General features: G+C 32.5%; 1 protein-coding gene across 3 annotated transcripts in view; it reads left to right on the forward strand.

Annotated features, from left to right (window-relative positions):
* The window catches only part of FBXL4 (F-box and leucine rich repeat protein 4), a 104,193-nt gene extending 86,138 nt beyond the window's left edge, over positions 1–18,055 (forward strand). For all 3 annotated transcript variants that reach the window (XM_074310233.1, XM_074310235.1, XM_074310234.1), the window contains 3 exons: positions 2,599–2,670; positions 12,193–12,505; positions 17,502–18,055. In XM_074310233.1, the coding sequence (XP_074166334.1) occupies positions 2,599–2,670; positions 12,193–12,505; positions 17,502–17,665 (549 nt within the window). In that variant the 3' untranslated portion in view covers positions 17,666–18,055. The remainder of the gene's footprint in view (positions 1–2,598; positions 2,671–12,192; positions 12,506–17,501) is intronic.
* Positions 18,056–25,646: the final 7,591 nt, after the last annotated feature.

Genomic DNA, 25,646 nt, shown 5'->3' on the forward strand with positions numbered 1-25,646 from the left:
TAATACTTAGTTGGAAATGTGTTATAGTCCATTGGGTCATAGAGCATTATTTGATAAAATTTATATGTAAACTTTAAAGTATTTCCTATAAAATTTATTGAATTTTTCCCTGGTAGAAGGGAATAAAGTGTAAGAAGATTTGAAAGGTACGATTGATATAATATTGTGGCATATTAAACTGTTGGCAAGAAATTATGATTACAGATATTATCTATTATATTTTCCTTGAGCTCATTGAGAGCAGGAATGGTGTTTCACCCTTCTTTGTATCCCAGCCTTTTTCAGGGTCTGCTGCATAATAGGCATTTAAGATCTACCTCATGCTACAATGAGAGGTCAGAATAGGACTTTGTGAAAGGTATATTTGTATAATCTGTAAATATTGTATAATGTATGGTTATGTTATTTTCTTTTTAAAAAAAGTTCTGATCTGTGCTTCTAGATTTAACTTAAATTTGTTATTTTTTAAGAAGTGTTCATTTAATTCACATTTTCCTATTTCAGTGTTATCTTTTTAAAAATTTTCTGAATATAAACACCAAATAAAATGAATACTTTCACATAATAGAACCAAAAAAACCCCCCAAAAAAAACAAAAAAAGATTATATATGAAACTGCAGATTTCATTACAGTTTGCTTTTATTTTTAAACTTAACACATAACTTTCAAAGCTGTCCTGCTTGTCTGTTACCCCTCCTGGTCTTCCTTGTGTTTCCTGTGTATTTTAAATGCTTCAGTGACCTTCTTTTCTTTCTTTTTTTTTTTTCTGTTGTCCTATCCCTAGTCTCCCTCTTCTTTCAGTCCCTCTCCTTACACATATGCACACACATGCAATTCAAGAGTAAGAGGGGGAAAAAAAGGAAAAAAGAAAAAAGAAAAAAAAAAAAAAAAAACTTGTGTTAACTTTATACAGTTTCAAACAAAACAAGTACCTGTATGGGAATTGATATTTTTTAATAAAGTTAAATAAATAAATGAAGTTAAATAAAGAATGAAATTTAGGTAGTAGAATTTAATGATCCTCCACGTTTAAATTGAAGTAATAGAGAGCATTAAAAAGAATGGTGCCATAAACATTTTGTTAAAAAAAAAAAATGGCTAATGATTACTTAGAATCTACTAAATAAAATATGTTCATATTTAAGTATATCGGGCATCTGTAATTCTTTTAATATGCACCTGTCAACACAGATCACAATTTATTTTTTGCCTTGGTAGTCAGTCTTAATGAGTTGCTATGGTTTAAAAGCTAATTATCCTATAAACAATGATGCTATTAGAATTTAGTTGTACTGACCCTTGGACAATATTTTCAGTCTATTATCTGACACTGTGTGCAAAGCTTTCCAACTTAGAAGGATCTCTCAGTTTATACTGTATTGTAAGGCAGCTTTTGAGCATGGCAGATTACCTCTATTCCATGTTGAGGCAATTGAGGACAATTTAGGGAAGGCAATAGTGTGTGTGTGTGTGTGTGTGTACACACATATATGTATGTATGTATGTTCCCTCCAGTAATAGTTAAAATTACAGAGAAATTCCTAGCAGCAAAGTGTTAAAAAACTTGATGGTCCTCCTTCTAAGGCTTGTATTTTTTTTTAAAGCTTATTTTGTTTGAAGTGTCTCATTAATTTCTCTTCAGTGAGAATCTTAACTGAGCTTAGATTAGGTGTTTTATACCAAATTTTCTAAGTGACACATTCTTTAAAAAAAATTGTGATATTTTTCACAGTTTCAAAAGGCTTAAAATTAGTTAGGCAAAGTTTATAAAATATCTTCATAACTTTGTTAGCAGAGTATGGGGTTTTTGTTTGATTTATTTGAAATTCTAAGAATTTTTATTTTTTTAATATTATGGAAAGATTAAAACCTGCAACTTGATATGAATTGTTTTATACAAAGTTATATGATTAATATTTACAGATAATTTTAAATGCCATGCTCAAAAAATAATCTAATGTAACTTTTGGTTTTCTTAGTGGCAAGGCAACTTTCAGTGTACAAAACTGTTGGGACTTAAGTGATAGAAACATGACTGTAAAGAACACATTATATTTGTTTCAGTCAGCATGTTCTCAGTGACAGGTGCTCAATGGTTGTTGGTATCCTTGTCAGCAAAGGAGAATCCTTTGACATTAAAGTCACCAGCTCAATCCTGATTCATTGTGACTCTATTGGCAGTTCCATCAGGCAGCAACTGATCAGTGAATGTCAGAGCTGCTGCTGTTCTTTAGGAATGTCACCAGTCCTCTGTGTTTTTTTGGCTTAGCCTTACTTGTTGTTCAAACTTACCAGACTTTCAAAAAGCTTTCCTATGGGAAATGAGCTAAGAGGTAGGTCATAGGGAATATGGGTATCTTCAGGGCATGCAAAACCATATCCAAAGTGACTTACATTGAGGCTTGTAATGATTACCTTGACTCTAAGCCAATCAATGGTGGGAGCACCTGGGGACTCATTAAATGGCATTTGTGGTTTCTGGAACCTAGGTTTTGAGCTATATTTCAGGGAAAGTGGTGACAGTCTTTAATGTCTAATTGACCTCTTCTCTTTGTTTCACTTTCCATATTTGCCTCTGATGTGGTCCCCAATGACAGCAAACAGCGCTGCTCAGCATTTTGAACTTCTGTTCAGAGCTTCAGCACCTCAGTCTGGGGAGCTGTGTAATGGTAAGTATTTGAAAATATTCTCACTCTCTTTTCCTTTTGTGTGCACTACCCACCCCCAACCCTGTTTGTGATTAATGATAAATTATTTTCTTTCATTTTCCTTCCCACCCACTTTCAGATATTTCTTTTAAATTAAAATTCATATAAAATTGAAATGCTGATGATATTATGTAAAGGAGATGGCTTGGTGCACATAGTAAGTACTCAATAAATACTTCTTAACTGGCAGAATGGTATAGAAATTAAGAAGGCGATTGGTTTCAGAGTCTGCCTGATAAAAGGGTCTTCCTTAGCTCTACTATTAATTATCAGAGACTAGGCAAGTCACTTTGTCCCTATGAGTCTCAGTTTCTTCATTTCTAAATTTAGGGGATAGGATACTACAATTAGAACTAAAGTCCCTTTTAACTCTAAAATTCTATGATTCTAAGTGAAACTGAAAGAATCTATTAATAACTTTCCATCTTTTTCATACTATCATATGATGAAGTATATATTTCATATTATTATATTGTAAATGATATGAATTCAATTCATTGTCTCTGAAAGGTGGTGGAATTCTATTGTGTATAGTAGTGTATTTATATATACCAAAAAATTCCATGCTTACTGTGAAGCATTTGTAATACATTTGCAATATAAGATCAGAAGTTTCCCCTGAATTTTAGTATGATATTACATATCTGGAAGATCTTTCTGGTTTTTAAACTTTTAGAGGAATACCATAAGTGAGCAATTTGGAGGTTCACAGTAGCCAGAGTGGTACAACAGACTTAAGATCCCCAAATGTCCCTTAAACCTTGTATAGACCAAGAACAGATGACTTGTAGTAGGTGTTAATCACTAGTAATGCTCTGTTAAATAGCCACATTCATAGATGGCCTCTAGGACATGCAGAGCTACCAAATGGTGTGAGAATAGATGACAAAGAAGCTGTATGCCTTTTACCTCTCAAATCCTGACAGTGGAACTGACTCAATTACCATATATAGGTTTAGGCCTGTCAGAGAGTCTTTAGTCAGTTTTGGAAATAAAAAGGAAAAACAGAAAGATCGATATGTCAATAACTCCCTAGGTATGGCAGCATATAAGTCTTTATGTTAGTCTTATTGACTTTGTTCATGGAAACTACTTAGCATCTCAACTCTTCCATGAATGGACTTCTACCTTGTACCAAAGTACTCTGGTGACAGAATTCTTGCCTTATACACCATCTTTGTCTTGCACCTCAGCTTCTGAAATTCCATATTTGAATCTGATATCAGATTTCTATCTTACAATGCTAATGAAAATACGTGTCCAGAAAAATCCATTCCTGGAGCAGTTAGTGAAGTCAGAAGGACTTGAGTTCAAATGTGGCTTCAGACACTTAATACTTCCTAGCTGTATGACCCTGGGCAAGTCACTTAACCCCAATTTCCTCAGCCAAAAAAAGGGAAAAAAAAATTCCTACTGTGTATTTCTTTTTAAACAACCTACTCTGTTCCTGCTTAGATCGATACCCTGAATTTTTATCTCATTTTAGACTTTAGCTAACAATATCAATATCCAACTTATTCCTTCTCTCCCTTATTTTCAGCTATCAAAGTGATCTTTCTAAAATGCATTTTATTATCTATTCAGTAAATTTCAGTGGCTCTCTATCACTTCTAGGATCAAGTATAAAATTATCTATTCCATTTTAAACTCCCTGTATAACCTGCCATGCTCCTCCTCAAAAGCCTCCCCCACGCTATACTTTGTGATCTGGTGCCAATAACCTTCTTGGTTCTCTAACAAGACACTCCCATCTCTCAGTTCCAGGTATTTTCATTGGCTTTCCCTCCTGCAAAAAAAAATGCTTTGCTCCCTTATCTATGTCTCCTAGTTTCCTCCAGGTCCCAGCTAAAATCCCATCTTCTACAAAAAGCCTTTCCCATAGTTCTTAATTCTTCCCTCTATTGATAATCTACAGTTTATATTGCTTATAGCTTGTTTGAACATAATTGTTATTGTCTTCCCCACTAGACTGTAAGTTTCTTGAGAACAGAGATTGTCTTTGCCTATCCTTGTATCCTCAGTGACACATAGTTGTTGTCCTTCGTTTTCAAAGAGGACTAAAATGACATCACTGTTTTAAAATTGAGTTACAGTGTGTCTGACTGTGGCTGATCAGACCAACATAAGCTTGGAATGTTCAGCCACAAGTCAGATGCAAATAGTCCATGTGAACATTTGGGATAGCATCTCTAATTTTACGTGCTCCAAGTTTCCTTTGGGCTAATTTAATTCTGCTTTGCTCATAGAGCACAGCACTTTCTCTGATGAGGCTATACCATGCTGAATGGTCTTGTGCCAGTATCATATAATCTATTCTAAAGTTCTTAAGAAATATCTTGAGAGTGTCTTTATATTGATTTTTCTGACCACCTTGTGGAGTGCTTGCCCTAAATAATTTCTTTGGCAAGTGTACATTTGGCATTTGAATATGTCAGCCCAATGGAGTCATGCTCTCTGTCGTAGAGTTGGAGTGTTTGACAGTTTAGTTTGAGAAAGGACCTCAGTGTTTGGTATCTTATCCTGCAGCGTGATCTTCAGTTTCAGATTCAGTTTCATGACATGATGTTGATTTACTGTCCAGGTTTCACAGTTATACTACAATGAAGTCAGCACAATGGCTCTGTATCTCTTCAATTTGGTAGTCAGTCTAATACCTCTTTTCTCCCACACTTTCCTTTGGAGCCTCCCAAACACTGAGATAGCTCTGACAATGCGAGTGTCAGTCTCTTTAGCACATAGTAGGTACTTATTAAATGTTTATTGACGGTGCTAATTTTCCCAATACAGATCTACTTTTTCTTTTCTTCTGCCCTAAAATAACATAGTCCTGTTTATATTCAGATTGAGACCTCTGGCCTTTTCCTGACTCTGTGTATATGTCTAAATTCCTTAGCTTTCCTTCCTTGATCTAACATATAAAGAGGAACTATGACTTATTTATATTTGCATCTTTTCCTTCCTTCCTCTTCTTTCCTGTCTGATACATTGACATAATAATTGCTTAATTCCCATTAGCGTTGCTTGATTGAATATATGATCAAATGAGTAAATCCTACTGCTACCCAAGACCCAGAGATAGTAATCGTATCCAATGGTTGTTTTCATAGGCTTCTAAGTAAGACTTCAGGGTCCAGCTATATACAAGCTATATTTATGTATAGTGAATATTAAAGTGGATAGTAGCTATATTTTATCTTGACAGTTTTGTTTTCTTGCCTTTGGAATGACTCTTTTGTGTGTGTGGTTTTTTGTTTCCCAAATTAGATATTTTTACTTTTGTGGTTTGTTTGCTAATGTACAAGCATAATTGCCAAAATTCATTATAAAGTGAATGCTTCTAGACCGTATTCCAAGGTATGTTTGTCTTTAAAGTACTACTCTCACTCACCAGAGACTGTAATTTATTTTACCAAACAAGTTTTTTTTTTTTTTATTTGAACCAAGGCAGTGAGCTAGAGATATACATTTACCTGTACTGATCTCATCATATTCATATTTATGTTGACCTTGTCTTATTGTACAACCTGTTAACAGGTTCTGAGGAAAAATTTCTAGAAATTTCATATTAGTCTCCAAAATTTGACAATAAGGTAAGGTATAGAGCACTTGCTATCAGTAACTTAATACCACATTAATCTTAGTTTCTTGCATATTAATTTGTAAGAAGGCATATTGGCAGTCTTTCTTTCTATCATACTTTAGTCAACATAAGGTTTTCATTGGTGAACTATGTAATGAATTGTTATAACATGCCAGGAATAAGATTTTAAATAATTTTATAGTGTAATAGAATCCACTAGAATGTCTTCTCCTTTAGCTTTGCTTTTGAGAATACACCATAATCACTGGAATTGCCATATTAATTTTATTTTTGTGTTGTTTATAAACCATATGTAGCATTTACCTGGTAAAGAAGTGCTTGATCTCCTTCCAGGTTAATTTTCAGACCAGTATACTTTATTAACTATGAAAGATTAAATTTGTTTTACATCTCCTATTGATTATCTACTGTAAAGTAGAATGTTGGTTTGGATTAGAACTTCAACCCTATTGGATACTCAGAAGTTTTAGCGTTGAGTTAGAATTAGGACCTTGGCTCTGATAAGCAGTTGATAACTAGCAGAATTTTGCTCTTGTAAGAAAACTTAATCTGAAATTTCAAAAATGTCATATAGATTAGATCTTTGCAAAATAATTTTACTTTTAAAATGAGGACTGAGACAAAGAAGATAAGGCAGAAGAAAGTATGAAATTGAATTGTCTATACTTAAGAGATTGTGTTTATTATTATTATACAGGTTGCTGAAACATGAGAAAATTTGAATAGTGTAAGGAGAGCACTCTAGTTCATTCTTTTATTAAGCTTCATACTGAGTGGTGAATAAAGCTATCAAAATATTTAGAATATAGAATATTCAAATTACCTTTTATATCTGGTATCACAAATACAAGATTAGAGGATAGGTGGGGATGATAGTTAACATATAATTCATGAATATTTTCTGAAATTTATTTGTTTTCAGAAAGATGAGATGATAGTATTGTAAGGAAGGTGAGTTCTAAACAAACCCCCACAAATGACCAAGCAACTGTGTCATTTTTTTTAATCCTGTGTCTTACACTGATTGTAATATTAATGTAACCCTTTGGAAAGTTCTCAGTTCTTAATGTGTTAGAAAAAGATTGTATCTTCATTTGACCCATTTCCATTCAACATTTTAATTAATGATTTGGAGAATATCTAAAGAACATATTTGTGAAAAATTTAGATGACATAAAGCTGGAAAGAATAACCGATACACTAAATAAATGAATTGAAATTTCAACAGATTGGAATAATGGGATAAAGCCAGCTGTGAAGTCTTGCACTTGGACTTAAAAAATCATTAAGTATATGATGTAGGAGAAAGTAATTCGTGTGAAAAATAAAAAAAGCCTAGGGATTTTAGTGAACTGCAAGCTTAGTATAAATTGACTGTGATTGGTCAACCAAAAGAGCTCTTACAATCTTAGACTGCATGAATAGAAATGTAGTTTCCAGAGTAAGGAGATAAAAGTGCTACTTCACTCTTACTTTTTCAAAGCATATACAAAATATTTTTTCTTGTTCTGGACATTGAATTTTAGAAATAATATTAATAAGATGGAACACCTTCAGAATGGGATAACCAGAATGGCATGGGAACATGAAACCATGCTCTGGGGAGAACAGTTGAGGAATTGAAGATGTTTATTGTAGAGAAAAGAGGACATAAAGAAATAACATAGCGTAACTGGAAGAGAACGTACACTTAATTTTGAGATTTAAAAATTCACACAGAATCTGTGTGTGAATTCTGGGTTTGTTGTTTATTACTTTTGTGACTTTGAAGAAGTCATATTGTGTCTAGGGCTTCCTTATCTTCAAAATAAAGGAGTTGGATTAAATGATCTCTGATGTTCCTTCCACTATGATATAATAGCCAAATTTAAATATTAAAGAATAGTGACGTGAAAGAAAGAATGGGCTTCATTTGCTTAGCTTTGACAAGTAGAATTATGACCAATGGGGAGGTGTCACAGGTATACCCATTTTTATTCAATAAAAGGAAGACGTTGCTAACAGTATTATAAAAATTTAATGGATTGCTTTGATAAATTGGTGATGAATTGGATTAAATACTTCTTGAGTTCCCTTTCAATTCTAAAATTCCATTATATTCCTATCATCTGTTTTTAGTTTAAGACTTTTTCTGTTTACTATACTTTTTACTATTCATGGTAATAAAAAAATTTGTGATGTTAATAACAAATCTCAGAGTTGTAGGAAATAGAAAACACCTTATGAAATCTTAAAGATTGAAGGAACTTTAGAGATAATTTGGTTGAAAGATTCTTTTAGAGTAGTAGTTGGGTGTATTTGTTAAGACAATTGGGGTCAAGTGACTTGCCTCAGGTCACAAAGCTAACAAGTGTTAAGAGTCTGAGAACAGATTTGAACTCAGGTTCTCCTGACTCTGGGGTTTTAAATTACCTAATGACACATAGCAACTTAGTGTAGTAACTTAGCTTGGACCATAACCCTTCTCTATTCTCCTAGTTTAGGCTTCTCTTGTCTATACCACCTCGCTTTGGACACTTTTAGTCTTTTTCCCCACCAAACTTTTTACCTGTCTATTAGCACATTTCTATACTGTCTTTTATTTGGCAGATATATTAAAGTAGTAGCGAAGTAGTCCATTGACAAAACAAGAAGAAAAAAAGTAAGGGGAGAACTTTAATAGCCTACTCAGTAATAATCCCCTTTATAAATAAAAGCTGGCCAATATTCTCTGTTTTGGCTGTTCTAAAAATATAGTATTTCTATATCAAGACATGGCTTCAGCCATTCTTTTATACTTCTTATATAAGGTTTCATCAGTAACAGTAGTATTTGGCTCTCTCTCATCTCTCTTTTTTTTTTTTTTTTTTTTTTTTTGCTTCTAAAGGATATCACTGTCCATCATGGAAGCTTTTGCTAATGTGAAACAGGTAATATCATTTACCAGAAAGAAAACTCAATACCAGTTTGACAATCAGAAGACTTGGTTTCATATTCTTGTGTTTGCTACCCACTATTTATGGGACTCTGGTCAAGTTCTCTTTGTACTTTATTTTTTCTTTATGAAAAGTAAAAGAATAAAACCCTGACCCTTTGGAAATTGTTTTTAAATAAGTATGTGAAAATGAATGTGCTAATAAGTATGAGAACTCTGAAATTTAGGAGAAAAGGTGCTATATAATTATTCCTTGCTTATTCAGAAGTGCTATATTGGTAATGGAGGAATATGTATATATGTGTGTATATTTACATACACACACATCTTTACAATGTAAATATATTTGGTCTGATTACAATTAGACTTAAATTTCTTCAAATTGTACTAGCTTTTCATCCTATCAACATTTCTTGCAGGCAGTGAGACAAGATATTAATGGTACATTCTTTTTGACTATAAAATTGCTAGAACCTAGTTTCATTTTTGTCACATTAGTCATAGAAACCTCTGTATTGAATACTACCCACAGTTCTAGCAACTTAGTCTACATGCTATTTAAGATCTAATGGCTACAAAATCAGCCTTATCAAAACTATTCCATTAATGTCAAAACTACTTTGAACTGCTTAATTATATAAAATGTAAAACTTCTTATATACAGGCTCCTTTACTTAAGGGAACAAATGCCATATACTCCATTTTTCTTTCTGGATTCCATCTTCTCTTTGACTCTTGTTATAAAATAATTGGTCTGCTAGGAGGAATTTTGGACTCTAGTTTTGACAAAAATATGAAAAACTTTTAAAATAAAATAACTTTCCAACAAAATATTGTTGTGTTAAATGTTAACAGCTATCCTATATGCTATACTCAAAAATAAATAATGAAATAGATATTCTGAAAGTGAAGGCATAAGATGGTCTGGGAAACTCTTAGTAAATTATTCCCTTCACTGTTGCTTTCATATTTTTCCCATAAGGAACATAACAATATTTAAAACATTATTAATTTTGTTGGATGTTTCACCAACCTCTAAAAACCTTAGTATTTTATTTTACATTATATGCCAATCAAAGCATTTTTACACATAATTTATATTTTCCTATCACCTTACTGTGTTTTTTTCTTCTTCAGGCAACTGGGCAACACTTATTCAATATCCGTCAGCAGCAAGAGATGGCAACATATGAAGCTAAGGACTAAAATGTTCAGTGTTTCGTTAGCAGTTTCCAAACTCCAGTTTTTGTGACTTGTTAGTTGTCTAGCAACTTATTAATTCCAGTTGTATCCATTAAATTCCAAACCTAATGGTTTGTTTAATTGATTGATGCTGTTCCACATTAGGGCCTATTACCATATATAGTATTAAATGACTCTAACCAAGTAAATATTCTTATAGGGTAGACAGCAAGTGTCATAAAATTAATAGTTACAAATCTAGTAGGAGAATCTTCCAGTAGGTTGAAGTTCAGAAGGCTAAAATTATAGGCAATATTAGGATTCCCCAGATCTATAAAACTTGGTGAGGCTGTAGCCTTAAAATGAATTTATCTATAATATATGAATTTCATTATACATGTAATTAAATGATTTCATTAAATAGTGAAAATTTTTATCATTTTATGATGTGCTGAAGATGGTCAAACATTAGTGATTGGATCTTTCTTAATAGGAATGTGAGTATACAGATAATGAGCTTGTAAAAGGATTGTTTTTGAAAAGTTCAGGTGTAAGTTTGTTGTTGGAAACTTGAAACATTTTCCCATAGAAATAATATTCTAAGTAGTGGTAGGTACTTTCCTCAAAATAACCATATCATCCTATGATTCATAAAAGTAAAGTACTATAGAAGTTAATCATGTAATAGTGTGTCTTTGTATTCTACCATCCTTGTGGCAGAAATAAAATACCCTCATTTTTCACTTACCAGGCAAGTCCCCTGGCTCACTGCAATAAATGTACTGCTGGATAGAATAGAACTTGGGAAAGATGGGTCTAAGAATAAGACAACCTGAGATTAGGTACAAGAAAGAGGATAAGGTGGAATGAGGGACCAAGAAGGGAATTCCAGAAGGTGGTGGTCAGGCAGCTATAAGGGCAATGCTTCCTATCAATATAACCCTCCTGGAGAAAGTCCTTGAGTAGTTCCTACCATACCCTTTTCTTCCTTGTATTTACTATTGATATGTCTACTTTTCTTTCCTCTTAAGAATTGGGAGATGGAGAAGTAGACAATTCATATCAATTCATGGAGTAGGCAGTAATTAAAAAGCCCCATCCTATCTTCACTCCCCAATCTTCTTTTTTCAGACAGTCATTGTAGAATCTGTCATAGAGGGGAGAAATGGTAGAATTTTTGTTATAATAAAGTGGGATGGGATGTACGGCCTTGGGACAAAGAACAGAACTAGTCCCATTGAGACTGGGGATGTAGAAGTGAATGAGGTGACAATGGGAAGTGAAATTGCTGCATTATCAGACCCAGCTGGGACTGGGGCTTAGTCAGTAATAACACTAAGTAATTGGATAAAATGGAAGGGGAGTCTTGGGGCTATCCTCTTTCTTCTTTCACACTTGTTAATTCTGCCACCTTGTTCCCCACTCTGCACCTGCCTAAGAAACTAGGTAGGAAACATTAGTCCCAAGCAATTGGAGGTTAGGAGAAAAAGGTGAAGAATAAGGGGAAGAAAATGCCAAACTGTGGCCCTGAGGAAGGGAGTTTCTACAACAACTAAGTCTTAAGGCTGTGACAATTGTTCAGGTATTCCCTTTGGTATGACAAAAGCCAAGAATCAATATCTCTTTCTCTGTCTCTGTCTCTCTCTTTCTGTCTTTCTCTGTCTCTCTCATTTACACACTATTCTTGCAGATGTTAATGGGTAATTAAGACTCCAATAGTGTTTTTAAAAGTTTACATTTCTGAAAATAAAAGTACATAAAAGACTGATCTTTTTTTGGTTCACAGATTGAAGACTATGATGTAATAGCTAGTATGATAGGAGCCAAATGCAAAAAACTTCGTACCCTAGATCTTTGGAGATGCAAGAATATTACTGAAAACGGTATAGCAGAACTGGCTTCTGGATGTCAACTTTTGGAGGAACTTGACCTTGGTTGGTGTCCTACCCTACAGAGCAGCACTGGATGCTTTGCAAACCTTGCACGAAAACTACCAAACTTGCAAAAGCTCTTTCTTACTGCCAATAGGTCTGTGTGTGATACAGATATTGAAGAGTTGGCTAATAACTGCTCTCATTTACGGCAACTAGATATATTAGGTAAGAAAATGTTCTGTGAATTATCTTACAATCATATTTCTTTTATTTCGATTACTTTTGTGAAGCAGGAAGGGAACAGCATCCTGACTGAATACTTCTAAATTGAGTACTATACAAAATGCAAAAGAATAGAGAGTAATTATAGTTTTTACTTCCCTTAGTACTCTCTACAGGAAGAAGTTGCTAGGCATTTGCAGAAGTGTATTAGTAGAGGAACTTTCTTTATAGGATCTCTTTAGGTTGGTGTCCAGAAGCAAACAAACAGGAACAAAAACAAATCAGACTATGAGTTTTATAATTATTAATCTGGTGAGAAAACTTTTAATTTAATTAATAATGATTTTCAAGTAATAAAGGATTAACTAGATAATTTCAGTGAGAACAGAATATTAAGAGGTGTACATAGGTATACATAGGGAAAAATATAAAGCATCTACTATCAAAAATAACAGACCTGGAAAACAATACAAAGAGATAATTTAATAAAATATAATTATATTTTTAATAAAGGATTCAACATCTTTAAAATAATTCCATAAATATTGATCATTTGAGAGATCTTAAGAGGATACATACATACTTACACATGTATATGTGTGTGTATGTGTGTATGTATGTATATGTATACACAGAGAAAGAGAAAGAGATTATATAAGATATATACATATGTAAATAATCTTAGACAAATTAAGTGCACTGGTTCTTAAAAGAAATTATGGGATTGCCTTCTTTAAAGATCTAGTAAGTGAAGATCATCTGCTAAACAACAGAAATTTTGAAATCTCTTCTCACTCTGTCATTCTTAGATTAATACATTTATCATATGAAACATTCTTTACATATGCCCATATGAGTTCATTGTGTGTTTAGTCATTTTCAGTCACGTTTCACTCATTATCCTGTTTGAGATATTCTTGGCAAAGTTAGTAGAGTAATTTGTCATTTTCTTCTCCATCTCTTTTTATAGATGAAGAAATAGGCAAATGGGGATAAGCTAGTGAGTATTTGGGCCAGACATCAACTCAACAAGATGAGAGTTCCTCATTCCAGGCCTAATACTCTAGCTACTATAACTGTATCACCTTGATATATAGAAGATTGTTTTGTGGTGGTGGTATTGTTCAGTTATATGCAACTCTTCATGACCTCTTTGGGGAGGGTTTTCTTGACAAAGATACTAGTATGGTTTACTATTTCCTTCTCTGACTCATTTAACAGATAAAGAAACTGAGGCAAACAGGGCTAAGTGGCTTGTCTGGCATCATTTGATTACTATGTGTCTAAAGCCAGATTTGAACTCGGGAAGATGAGTCTTCCACTATCTATTATGCTGTCTAGCTGCCTTGCCTAGTTGCCTTAAGCAGAAGATACTGACTGCTAATATAAATACATATATACATGTATATATGTGTGTATCCAATGATACCCAAAAATTCAACCTAAGAAAGATTATACCTACAACAAATAAAAGTAAAAACTCAAAGGGGAAAAGATGGATTTTTCCACAAGGATTATATGAACACCTGAAAGAAATAAAGTAAGCAATGAGCATAAAATAAAAGCTCTGAAAGAAAGAAGTGGACAGTGAATAAATAGCTAAGAAAAGAATATTATACCTTCACTTAACAGATTCCCTGAAAAATTATAAGGATTAGACACAAATCAGTGTCTCCTTGAAGTGGCAAGAAATTATAGAATAAAACCAAAGATTTAAAAAGTGTGTGTGGAGGGGAGGAGATATAAAGTGTCTACTATCAAAAATAACAGACCTGGAAAAAAGTTCATAGAGATAGTGTCAGAATCTTGACATACTTCCTTTAAAAGCCTAGAACTATGTTTCAAGAAATAATAAGTGGAAACTACACAGTTGTGTTAGAACCAAAGGCAAAGTTAAAAAAAAAAATCCACCAATCACTTCCTGAAAAGTAACTAACTAAACTAACCTAAACCCCAAAAGAAAAAGTCTCAGAAATGTCATTGTGAAGATCCAAAACTCCCAGATCAAAAAATACTGCAAGAAGACAGAGGACAAGAGTTTTAGTACCACACAAAAGAATTAAGATCACACAGACCTGGAAACTTCTATCATAAATAAGAAGAGATCTAATAATAATAAATAATAATTTATTAAGAGGCTACTATATGCTAGACTTTGTGCTTCATGCTTTGTAAATGATATTTCATTTAGTCCTCACAACAACCCTATATTATTATTAATCCCAGTTTTACAAATGAAGAAACTGAAGCAATTAGGGATTGTGACTTTTTCATTCATACAGCTAGTAAGCATTGAGACAAGATAAGAGCTAAGGTTTTTCTGATTCCAGTCTATCCATTGCACCACCATACTACAGTATACCAAAAGACAAGAGATATAGGCTTATCTTATATGTGTGTGTGTGTGTGTGTGTGTGTGTGTGTGTGTATAAATAATTTATCCTAGGAAATCACAAGGAATAAAATGGATCTTTATTAGAATACAGGGTTTTAAAGCATTCCTAATGATGCTGAGTTTGAAATTTTTAAATGCAGACCCAAAAGTAAAGGGAAGCCTAGAAAGATACATTTATTTGAACAGTTGGAAGGGGCTACATGACATAGTTGTACTAATAATAGGATAAGGAAAAATAAGTGTCATCTCAAATCTAATGTCTCCAAGGAATATCAAAGTAGTTAAATAGGAAAAATGGAAAGGAAGTTGTTTCTGTTACAAATAATTAATGTTAATTAATTACTTTGCTTAACTTTTATCACTTTTTTGTAAAGGTGGGGGAGAAGTACTAAGAAAGGAAACATAAGAAAATGATGGAGAAAAGTAAACCCCATATTAATAATCATTTACCACCAATTAACAATCATAATATGTCATGAACATGAATAAGATAAATACTGCTATTCAAGATATCTGGGGAAATTATTCAAATATAAAAAACAAGAGCTGTTCCCAGAAGACAAATGGTCAGAATATCTCAACAGGAACTTCTCAAAGGATCAAACTCAAACTGTGGTATAATACTCATATAAAAATGTTCCAAATCATTATTCATAATAGAAACAAAAATTAAACCATCTTTGAAGTTCAACCTCATACTCTTCAGATTGTTAAAAATGGCAAAAACTTAAAATGACAGTTGTTGGCAGGATTTCAGGAAAACAGGTACACTTGTATACAACCGATAGAATTGTGAATTGGTCCAGTCATTCTAGAAAGCATTTTGGTAATATACACCTTTATAAGGAACCATATATGCCTTATAAATTTGGGTGAAATAGTTTCTCAGGTCTCTTTCAATTTTGGAATTCTTTGACATCTCTCAATATGTCATAGAGGAGACACTTCTGAGCTGATCTTCAAAGGAAGAAAAAGATTTCAACCTACAGTGATATGGGGAAAATGCAATTCAGGAATAGATGACTATATAACACATAAATATATACATACATATGTATGTATATATTTATACACGTGTGTGTATACACACATAAAAATATACTGAGGTCCAATTGAGCTGAATAGAGAATGTATTAAAGGGAGTAAAATGCAATAAATTTGGAAAGGTAGTTTAGAGCCAAATTGTATTGGGCCTTGAATAAAACATTAAAAGTTTTTATTTTATCCTCCTGGCAGTGAAGTCCACAGAAGTGTGTTTTTGTTTTTGTTTTTATATGGGGCAGTGGTAGGCAAGTCAGGCATACTCATTAGTAAGTGGAAATAAGAAGACAACAAGCATTTATTAACAAGCATTTATTCAGAGCCTCCTGTATGCCAGCTTTGTGCTTAGTGCTTTATATATGATCTCATTTGATCCTCATAATAATCTTGTGAAGTAGGTGCTATTATTATCCCCATGTAATATTTGTAAAAATGAAGCTTGGAAAGGTTAAGTGATTTATACATAACTAGGAAGTATCTGAGACTGGATTTGAACTCAGTTTTTTCTGACTCCAAGCCCAGTACTCAAATCTACTGTGTCATCTGGCTGCCTTTTGAAAAATGGATTTTAAGATATATATATATATATATATATGAAAGATCAGAGACAAAAACTTGTTATTCCTGATGTAATCCAGTATATATGAAAGATCAGAGACGAAAACTTGTTATTCCTGATGTAATCCAGGTTAAAATATAATAAAAAATAAGAATATTACACATAATGTGAAAGTAGAACCTATAAGTCTTAGTAACTGATTAAATTGAGGGTATAGAGAGTAAAGAGTAAAAAGTGACTAAGGTTTTGAATCTGGAGGATTTTTTAAGTGGTAGTTTCAATAAACAGAACTAAGGAAGCAGAAAATGGGGCAATTTTAATATGAAAAGGAGAGAATGTGTTAAAGATAGACCCTGAAGATCACTTTAGCTAGCCTCCCCATTTCACAGATTGAAAAAAAAAAAAAAAAGAAAGAAAGAAAGCCTAGACAAGCAATGATTAATGTAAGGTCATAAGCTAACTGGAAATAGAATGATAATTTGATTCTAAGTTTTCTGATTCTAAAAGCAGTACTTTTCCCACTAAACTAATAAGCCATAGGTAAAAGTTAACAATCAAACCAAATTCTATAATGTCATATTTTTAAAAATGTTTTTAATAGAAAATAGTAATCTGTTAGAAACTTTAAAATCTCAAGGTTGATTTTTTTAAATGATTTTATAGTGTTTCCTTAAAAATCTTCCACATGTGTCATAGTATTTGCATTGTTTGCTAAGGTACCTTAGTTAGATCAAAATTACTTCCATTATTGCATTACTTAATTTAGAATAGGAAAATAGGAATGTAGGTGGCTGACAGTTTTCTTCATATTACATGCAAAGAATTGCCAAAATTCAAGGTTCAAACTTCATAATGAATGGGAAATCTAAACTTTTAAAAATAGAAGTCATTAAATTTGGATTTTCAGTGATCAAAAGTATGTAAATTTATAGTCTTAAAAAGAACAATTCATTTTCTGTGAATAATTCACTTAAACCTTTTTTTTTTTTCTTTTTTAAACACAGGGACAAGAATGGTAAGCCCTGCATCTTTAAGAAAATTGCTGGAATCTTGTAAAAATCTTTCTTTACTTGATGTGTCCTTCTGTTCACAGATTGATAATAGAGTTGTTCTAGAACTGAATGCCAGTTTTCCTAATGTCTTCATTAAAAAAAGCTTCACTCAATGACTCATCACTCTGTGTATTGCCATGGAATTAATTTGACATCATGTGATTGACTTTGTTTATTTTGTGGGGGGTGAATAGAAGTGGACACATTTTTTAAAAGGAAAATAAAAAATGACTCAAAGGAAAAAGATAAATTCATAATTTCATAAAATGGGGGCATCTGTACAAAAAATTTAATGTGAATATGCTGGGAATTCTTAATGATAATTCTTATAATTCCATATGTAGTTATTTTATTCATTAATCAGTGGTAATGCATGTTTTAATCAATAGTTGTAAATTCAACCCAAAATAATTTAATGTAAAAATTTTAACTCACATATAAAGGAGCAATTTTGTTCAATAAAGTACTGTGATATTTATGTAAAAATAAAGTTAATTTTCCATACCTATGCAATGAGGAATGATATTTATCAGACACTTTTGCTTATTTGGTTATGAAATTTTAAAATTAGCTTTTACTAGGATGCTTTTGTAACCTAGTATATAATATTTTATCATAGAAAAAAAGAAAATTTGAAGGAAATTTTCCTTTTTCCTAATTTTTTGAGGTGGGGAGAATAGACTTGGATCTACCCATTTTAATCTGTAACACATTTGGTAGGAGGTATATATTCCCTTTTAAAAAGATGGCATACAATGATATTTTACAGCATATCTTTAATGATATAGTGCATGTACAAAAGAACCCTCTGGGAATGTGTAGCAGAAACAAAAAGGAAAGAAAATTACCTACTTCTTCTAGCTACTGTATATATAATATTGGTGTCAAGTACTTACTGTCACATAACTGATAATGTATAGAGAACCCAAAAGCAATTTTCTTCTCAAATTCCTGTCACCTTGGATTGTGTTGACTTGTGCTGCATCTGCTTACCATATGAAACACTGAAAAATATATGATCCATGATAATATATCAGCAACTCTTCCCCAGATTGAATACTTGACAGATATAAAAGAGAAAACACTCATTTTGTATAGAACAAGACCATATCCAACTCTCATTCATAAACTAAGTATCTAGTTTGATACCTGCTCAGGACTTTTTCCTTCCTTCTGCTACATTAATTTGGCAATTAACTGTTTTTGAGTTAACACTAACCTTAACCTAACAGTTTAGCAGAATAAACAAATAAAAAATAGGAGTGATGAATTTAAACTGGTTAATTTGTTAGCTATTTTTCAATTCTCTTAATGATTTTTAGAATAAGAGCTTGAAAGTGATATATGAAAATTCCCCAGTTTAATAGTTGATAGATGAATTTCCATTTTGCTATTTAGTGAAACTTCAAATTAAACTTTTTTTAAAAAGCAACTTCTTTAAACATTTTGATTGTTTTTAATACTCTTTTCTTTTTAAATTTTGAGTCCCAAATTCTCTCCCTTAATCCCAACCCCTCCCATGCTCTGACCATGCAAGCAATGTGATATAAATTGTACATATGAGATCATATAAAGCATATTTACGTTAGCCACATTTCAAAAAAAGAAATAAGAACATTATACTTCAGTTTGCTTTCAGACTTTATAAGTACTCTCTCTCTGGAAGAAGATAGCATTTTTTCATCATGATTCCTTTAGATTGTTTTAGATCAATTTATTGGTCAGAGCAGTCAAGTCTTTCAGGTTGATTATTTTTAAAACAGTGCTGTTAATTTGCACAATGAACTCCTGGTTCTTCTTACTTCATTGTGCTTCAGCTCACTACTCTACCAGCACCTCTATCATTTGTAATTTTTTTCTATTCTTCTTTATTTTAAACTTAAATACAAAATCAGAAAAAAAAAATGGCCATGTCCATAGCAGAACATAAGAGGATTCAAAATATAAAGCAATAAATTTCCATTTCAAGAGCCTATATAATAAATATTATACATTATTCAGAGTTGTCTATCTTTGCTTTTTGTATACTTTTCTGCTGTATACTTTTTATTTTATTCTTTTCCCCCTCTCCCTAAAAAAGGTTACAATTAAACATGGGATGCACACACACATATACATAAACAAGCATATAGATATATAGATAGATATCTATAATCATGAATATATATGCATACATATATTCATATGTATCTATGTAATACTGTACTATATTCTATGCTTGTCTGTCTTCAGTTCTTCTGAAAATGGGTAACAAACATCTTCCTAAAGAAAGATGTCCAATTTTTTCCATATTTTTCTAATTCCACAAACTTAGCATTTCATAAACTACAGTAATATTCCAACCTCATAGTATCTAGTTATTTTAAATAATAAAATCTGAAACAATATAATTGATTACTATGGCTGACAGGGTAGTTTCCTTATTTTTTTTTATTATATCTGTTTTAGCTTTAACTTTGAGATGAATGATTGTTACCACTATTTTTATATAATAAATTCTACTTCTGATCTTTATTTTATGTTTGTGTATATTTCTTATTTCTCCTGATTCCTTTGCTTTACTTCTACCTTCCTTGCCCTCCTTTTACTTAATCTACCTCCTTTAAGGAGCCCTCTTTTATCATCTTACCCCCACCCTTTCCCCTTGCTCTCTTGTTTCTATCTGAATTTTTAAAACTTTCAAATTATGTTGTTCCATTCTTGGTAATCTACACACATTATCCTATTCCCATTAATCTACACACCCTTCTATACCCCCCCCCTTAATTCTATTATCTCACCCTCTCATGTTTTAGACTTTTATTTCCTTCCAAAAGTATGTTTTTCTCTTTTTAACCCAGATCTAATGTGAATAGGGTTCCCTCATTAAAATCCCTCCCTTATTCTTTCCCCATCCCTTTACCTTCTTTTTTTTCTTTCTGAATTTAGAATACATATGTATATACAGTGTCCCCTCTTTAACCTCTATGTCAGTTCTTCCTCTTGTAACTCATTTGCATAAGTTTATTACTCTTTTTACCTTTTCCTATGTGGTTTTGCTTTATAGAATCACTATGCTCAGCTCTATCTCAATCTTTCTTTTGAACTACCCAATTATTAATGGCAAGCTCAGAAAATGGTGTATATTTCCATGTGGTTAACATAAAGTTTGTTCTTATTTAGTCCCTTGTAATTAGTTTTTCATATTTACCTTTTATTTTTCTTGAATATCACATGTTAAATTTTCTATTAAGTTCAGGTCCTTTTGCAACAAAATCCTGAAAGTCTTGGAATTCATTGAATGTCATTTTTTTTCTTTAGTAAGGATTATACTTAACTTTGCTGGGTATGATATTTTCAACTACAATCCAGTTTTGTTTGCTCTTTGATATATAGTGTTATATATATGTATATGTTGTATCTATATACATATATGTATATGTATGTATGTATATATTGTGTATATATATATTTATAAAAGACCACATGGTCTTTTAATGTAGCTTATGTAATTCTAATTGTGGCTCCACCATATTTAATTTTTTTTTCTTGTTGCTTCTAATGTTTTTCTCTTTAACCTGTGGATTTTCTGGAATTTGGCAATGATATTCCTTTAGGTGTTGCACATAGGATCTCTTTCAGGTGATGATTGTTGAATTTTTTTTCTATTTGCTTGTTCTAACACCTCAGGACAATTTTCATTAATGATTTCGTTATTGTATTAAGATTTTTCTTTTGTTCATAGCTTTCAGATAGTCTGATTATTCTTGTTTTCTTCCCTGCCTCAGTGCTTCTACACTCATCTGGCCTGGGTTGGTTCCTTTTCACCCAGGACCTTTTTAGGCAGCACAGCTTGGCCTGGCAAGGCCCTTACTAGCAGAGGTTCCCTTAGTCTTCCCTTGCTTAGATCTCTCCACACTATTGTGGAGCTGAAAATTTCCAGAGCTGGGCTACCTTCCAACCCATCTAGCTCCAGGGCTTACCTCTTACTGTTTCAAGGAAGCCAGCCTGAAGATATTTATACTGCACTTGGGCCAAGCCTCAGTCCTCATAACTTTCTTTGGACTTTGATTTTCCCAAGTAGATGCTATTCTGCCCCAACTCTTAGTTTTACTATTTTATGTTTACCCTGAGGCACTATTTTGCCTTGTTTGTGTGGGGGGGGGGAACTGAAGAGCTTAAAATTGTCTGACCTAATCTGCTGTCTTAGATTCTTCTTTCCTGTCATTTCTCATGGGTGTAAGGTCATATTTCAGAAATGTTTTAATTTGTCTTTCTCTAATCAATAGTGATTTAGAGACTTTTTACATGACTATAAATAGCTTTGATTCTTATGAAAACTTTCTTTATATTCTTTGACTTTATCATTTGGGGATCGGCTCCTATTATTATAAATTTCACTCATCTATAATTAGTATTTGAGAAAGTAGGTCTTTTTCAGAGAAACTTGCTATAAATTTTATGGTATTACTTTGTGGTCTATAGTACCTGAAATTTCCCTGATTGTCTCTTTTGATTAAATCTATTTTTGCTTTTGTTTTGTTTGAGATCATGATTGCTATGCCTGTCTTTTTTTTTTTTTTAACAGCAGGTGAAACACATTAGATTCTGCTCCAGCCTTTTATTTTAACTTTATGTTTGTCTTTTTGTTTCATAGCTATCTCTTGTAAACAATATACTATTGGATTCTGCTTTGTTGTCTATTCTGCTGTTTCTGTTAATTCTCTTTTCATAATTTTTTTTTCTGGTGAGACAATTGGGGTTAAGTGATTTGCCCAGGGTCATATAGCTAATAAGTGTCAAGTGACAGGCCAAATTTGAACTCACATTCTCCTGTCTCCAGAACTGGAGCTCTAGCCACTGTGCCATCTAGCTGCCCCTCTTTTCATAATTTTCTTGCATTACACTCATTTCTTTTCTCAGTTTTCCCTCTACCAGTCTTATCTCTTTAACTCTTCCAGGAATTCTTGCTGACATTTTTTTGAGGTGTTTTTAATACTTGTTTTCATATTGTTGTCTTCTGAGTTTGTGTGTTATTCTTCCCTACCACTGTAGTAGCTTTTTATGCTCAAATGTTTTTATTGTTGTTTGCTTATTTTTCCAACCCATTATTGTTGTATACACTCTTAGCATCCGTTACTCAAATTATAACTTCCCAAACTTGGGGAAATGTAGGAATGTGTAGGTAAGTCCTGTAGTTTCCAATTCCCATTCTAGTTTATAATATCAACACTAATAGACAAGGGAAAAAAAAAAACAATCTTTTTTCTGACCACAGAGCACTATAGGAGAAGATGAACCTATACTAACAACTTGCTCAGTTTTCCCTCCAAGATCCTTGTCACTTTAATGTCATTGCATCTCAGCATCAGGTCTGCTGAACATTGAAGTCTCAAAAGCTGTGCCTTCTCAGTCTAGGAGCCACACCTGAGCAGGTCAACAACTATTACTTTCTCGAATCAATTTGCAGATTTATTTTGCTTGATTACTTATTTGATACAAGTGAGGGCTTTTTTTTTTTTTTTTTTTTTTTTTTTTTTTTTTTTTTTTTTTTTTTTAGATGAGAGAAATTGAAGCAAGGATTGGGAAATGATTATGGTTATTCCCTGTACCCCCAAAAAGGCTATCTATGACACATTTCTTAAATTATAACCCAGAACACAAAAAAGTTCAGAAGAGGACTTAGACAACATGTTGATACTTTATTGTTAAATTTAATGTATTCTTTTTTCTAAAAGCTGCTATATGCAATCCTCTTTTTCTTTGTATATAAAAGTTTGATGATTTGCAAGTATATAACAAAAAAAAGAAGATAAGGAAATCACAAATATTTGTTAAAATAAATATCATTAATCATTCTAAGTCAAAGAGAGTGCTAGTACTTGTAGTTGTAGAGGGGCCCTTCCTGAATAAAAGCCAGAGCAAAGGCCAGTAGAGCAGTGACCACACCTCTCCCAAGATCACTCCTTTGAAAGCACCAATCATTCTGATTCAAAAAGCAATAAGGTTTATACCTAGGATCTATGAAAACCTGGACCTTTGCACTCTTAGGGTAGATCATATGGACCAGGTGAACTTTATGACAATGAAGTAGAGTAATATTTTTTCAGAAGGTTCCCAACATCAATCTCAGAAGGCAATTTTCTTAATGGAGAAAAGAAGAAGGAGATAAATATCTATGCCTCATCTAATAATCAAGACCCTATTTTTGGAATTGACTTCACATGAGAGACAAGAAGATTTAAAAACAACTGGGATGTAAATGAGTCAGCTCTCAAAGAGTGCACAAATTTTAAAAAGAGAAACTAAAAAGATGAAGGACACAAAACAATGCAGTAATCAGGGGAGATAGAACGCCATCCTCAGTTTGCTCTGTTCTTGAATCCTACTATCCACTAGCTATAAGCAATCTGGAAGAATAAATCAGAATTCTGTATAATTCATATAATGAATAGCCCTGCCAAGATGCAGTAAGAAGGAAGATCTGAGATTACTTCTCTGTGGTAGATCTATAAACAAAAAATTAGTAGTATAAGAAACCTATTTCCTCATCTCACTGCCTAGACAGTGACTTGCCTTGAATGGATCAACTTTTATAACCCATGTTTTATCATGTGGGGTCCTTTACACCTGGAATAAAGAAGCAACTGGTGGGACTAAGTAAGAGGTCTTTGCTAAATCCTAATCTTTTTCAACTAAAGATCCTTATAAGCCTGGCCTTTCAGGAAATGTGAAACTAGGGATAAGAAAATTACAAGCTACTAAGAATCATTGAGATCCAACTATTTCCCCTAAAGTCCCTGTGGTTTTGAGCAAAGTATATAGTTTCTAGGGAGAGCATGGAATTTAACATTGCCTTTGTTCTTTTTCTGAATAAGGTCAGGCTAGTGGTAAGAAGTGTCACTTGATGATTGCATTTTTTTTTAAGTTAGCAAATATTAGATGCAACTACAAAGCAAATTATTGCTTTTGTGCCTATTTTTCTCCTCCTTTTCTGTCCCTGTCTCCCTCCCCTCTCACTTCTTCCCCCAGCCCTTCCTATCTCCTCCCCCTCTCTACCTCCTTCCCATTTCTATGTGTGTGTTTCTTTTCCTTCTGTCCTCTTCTTATTTACTCATTTTGTGTTCCTGCCTAATGTTTCCAAACATCCTTGCTAAGAGTATTTGTTGCTGGAATAATCATACTGCTAGATCCAATCCATGAATATATTTGTCTTTGTACTATACACATTATAATTTGTTGCTTAATGTCTAGAATTTTTACAATTTAATTTTTTAAAAGAACTAGAAAGAAAATTATTCCCCCCTTTTCATGCTGTAGAAGTGATGGAATTAAAATCCAGAATGAGACATACATATTTGGACATGCCCAATATGGGAATTTGTTTGCTAGCTTATGCATATTGTTGGGATTTGTTTTGTTTTGTTTGGCATTTTTGATTGTTCTACTGGGGAGTCAGTAGAAGGAAAAAATAATAAACAATTGTAAAGTATTTTAAAATAAAATTTAAAATGTTTTTAAAAACAAAAAGGTCATATTAAATTGGAAATTTTTTTTAAGTTTTCAAAATGATTTATGTATATCACCAAACGTGCATATGGGTTTTATTATATATATATAATATGTTTATGTGTATTATATACATACATATAGAATGTGTTTACTCCATTATCATTATTATTATCATTATTAAATAAAGTGTAAAGGATTTGGAACAGACTGGAAAATTAGCATTATCCATATAAAACATACAAAAATGAAAATTACATTTGTGGGGATCAGACCCAAGGTCCACTTAGCCTAGTAATCTTTGTTTGATATAAGCTTTAAAACACATAATGTAGAAAAAAAAATCACTACCAAATATCAGAGATGCAACTGATAAACATTTTCATTTCCCTGTTATTGATTAAATCCCTTTTAAAACATATTCAAATTTATATTTTATCACTCTGTAAGGTTCTGTAAGTTCCATATGTTCCATAAGTTTGCTACCCACTATGCATTAGAGAACTCTGTATTTATGATCTGAAATAAACTCTGAATTATCAAGGGGTGCCTCCATATTATAGAATTCTGCAGCTATTTAGTAAGTATTCACCCTGTCCTCATAGTTCA

The sequence above is a fragment of the Sminthopsis crassicaudata genome, chromosome 4, assembly GCF_048593235.1.
Source record: "Sminthopsis crassicaudata isolate SCR6 chromosome 4, ASM4859323v1, whole genome shotgun sequence".
Taxonomy (NCBI): Eukaryota; Metazoa; Chordata; class Mammalia; order Dasyuromorphia; family Dasyuridae; genus Sminthopsis; species Sminthopsis crassicaudata.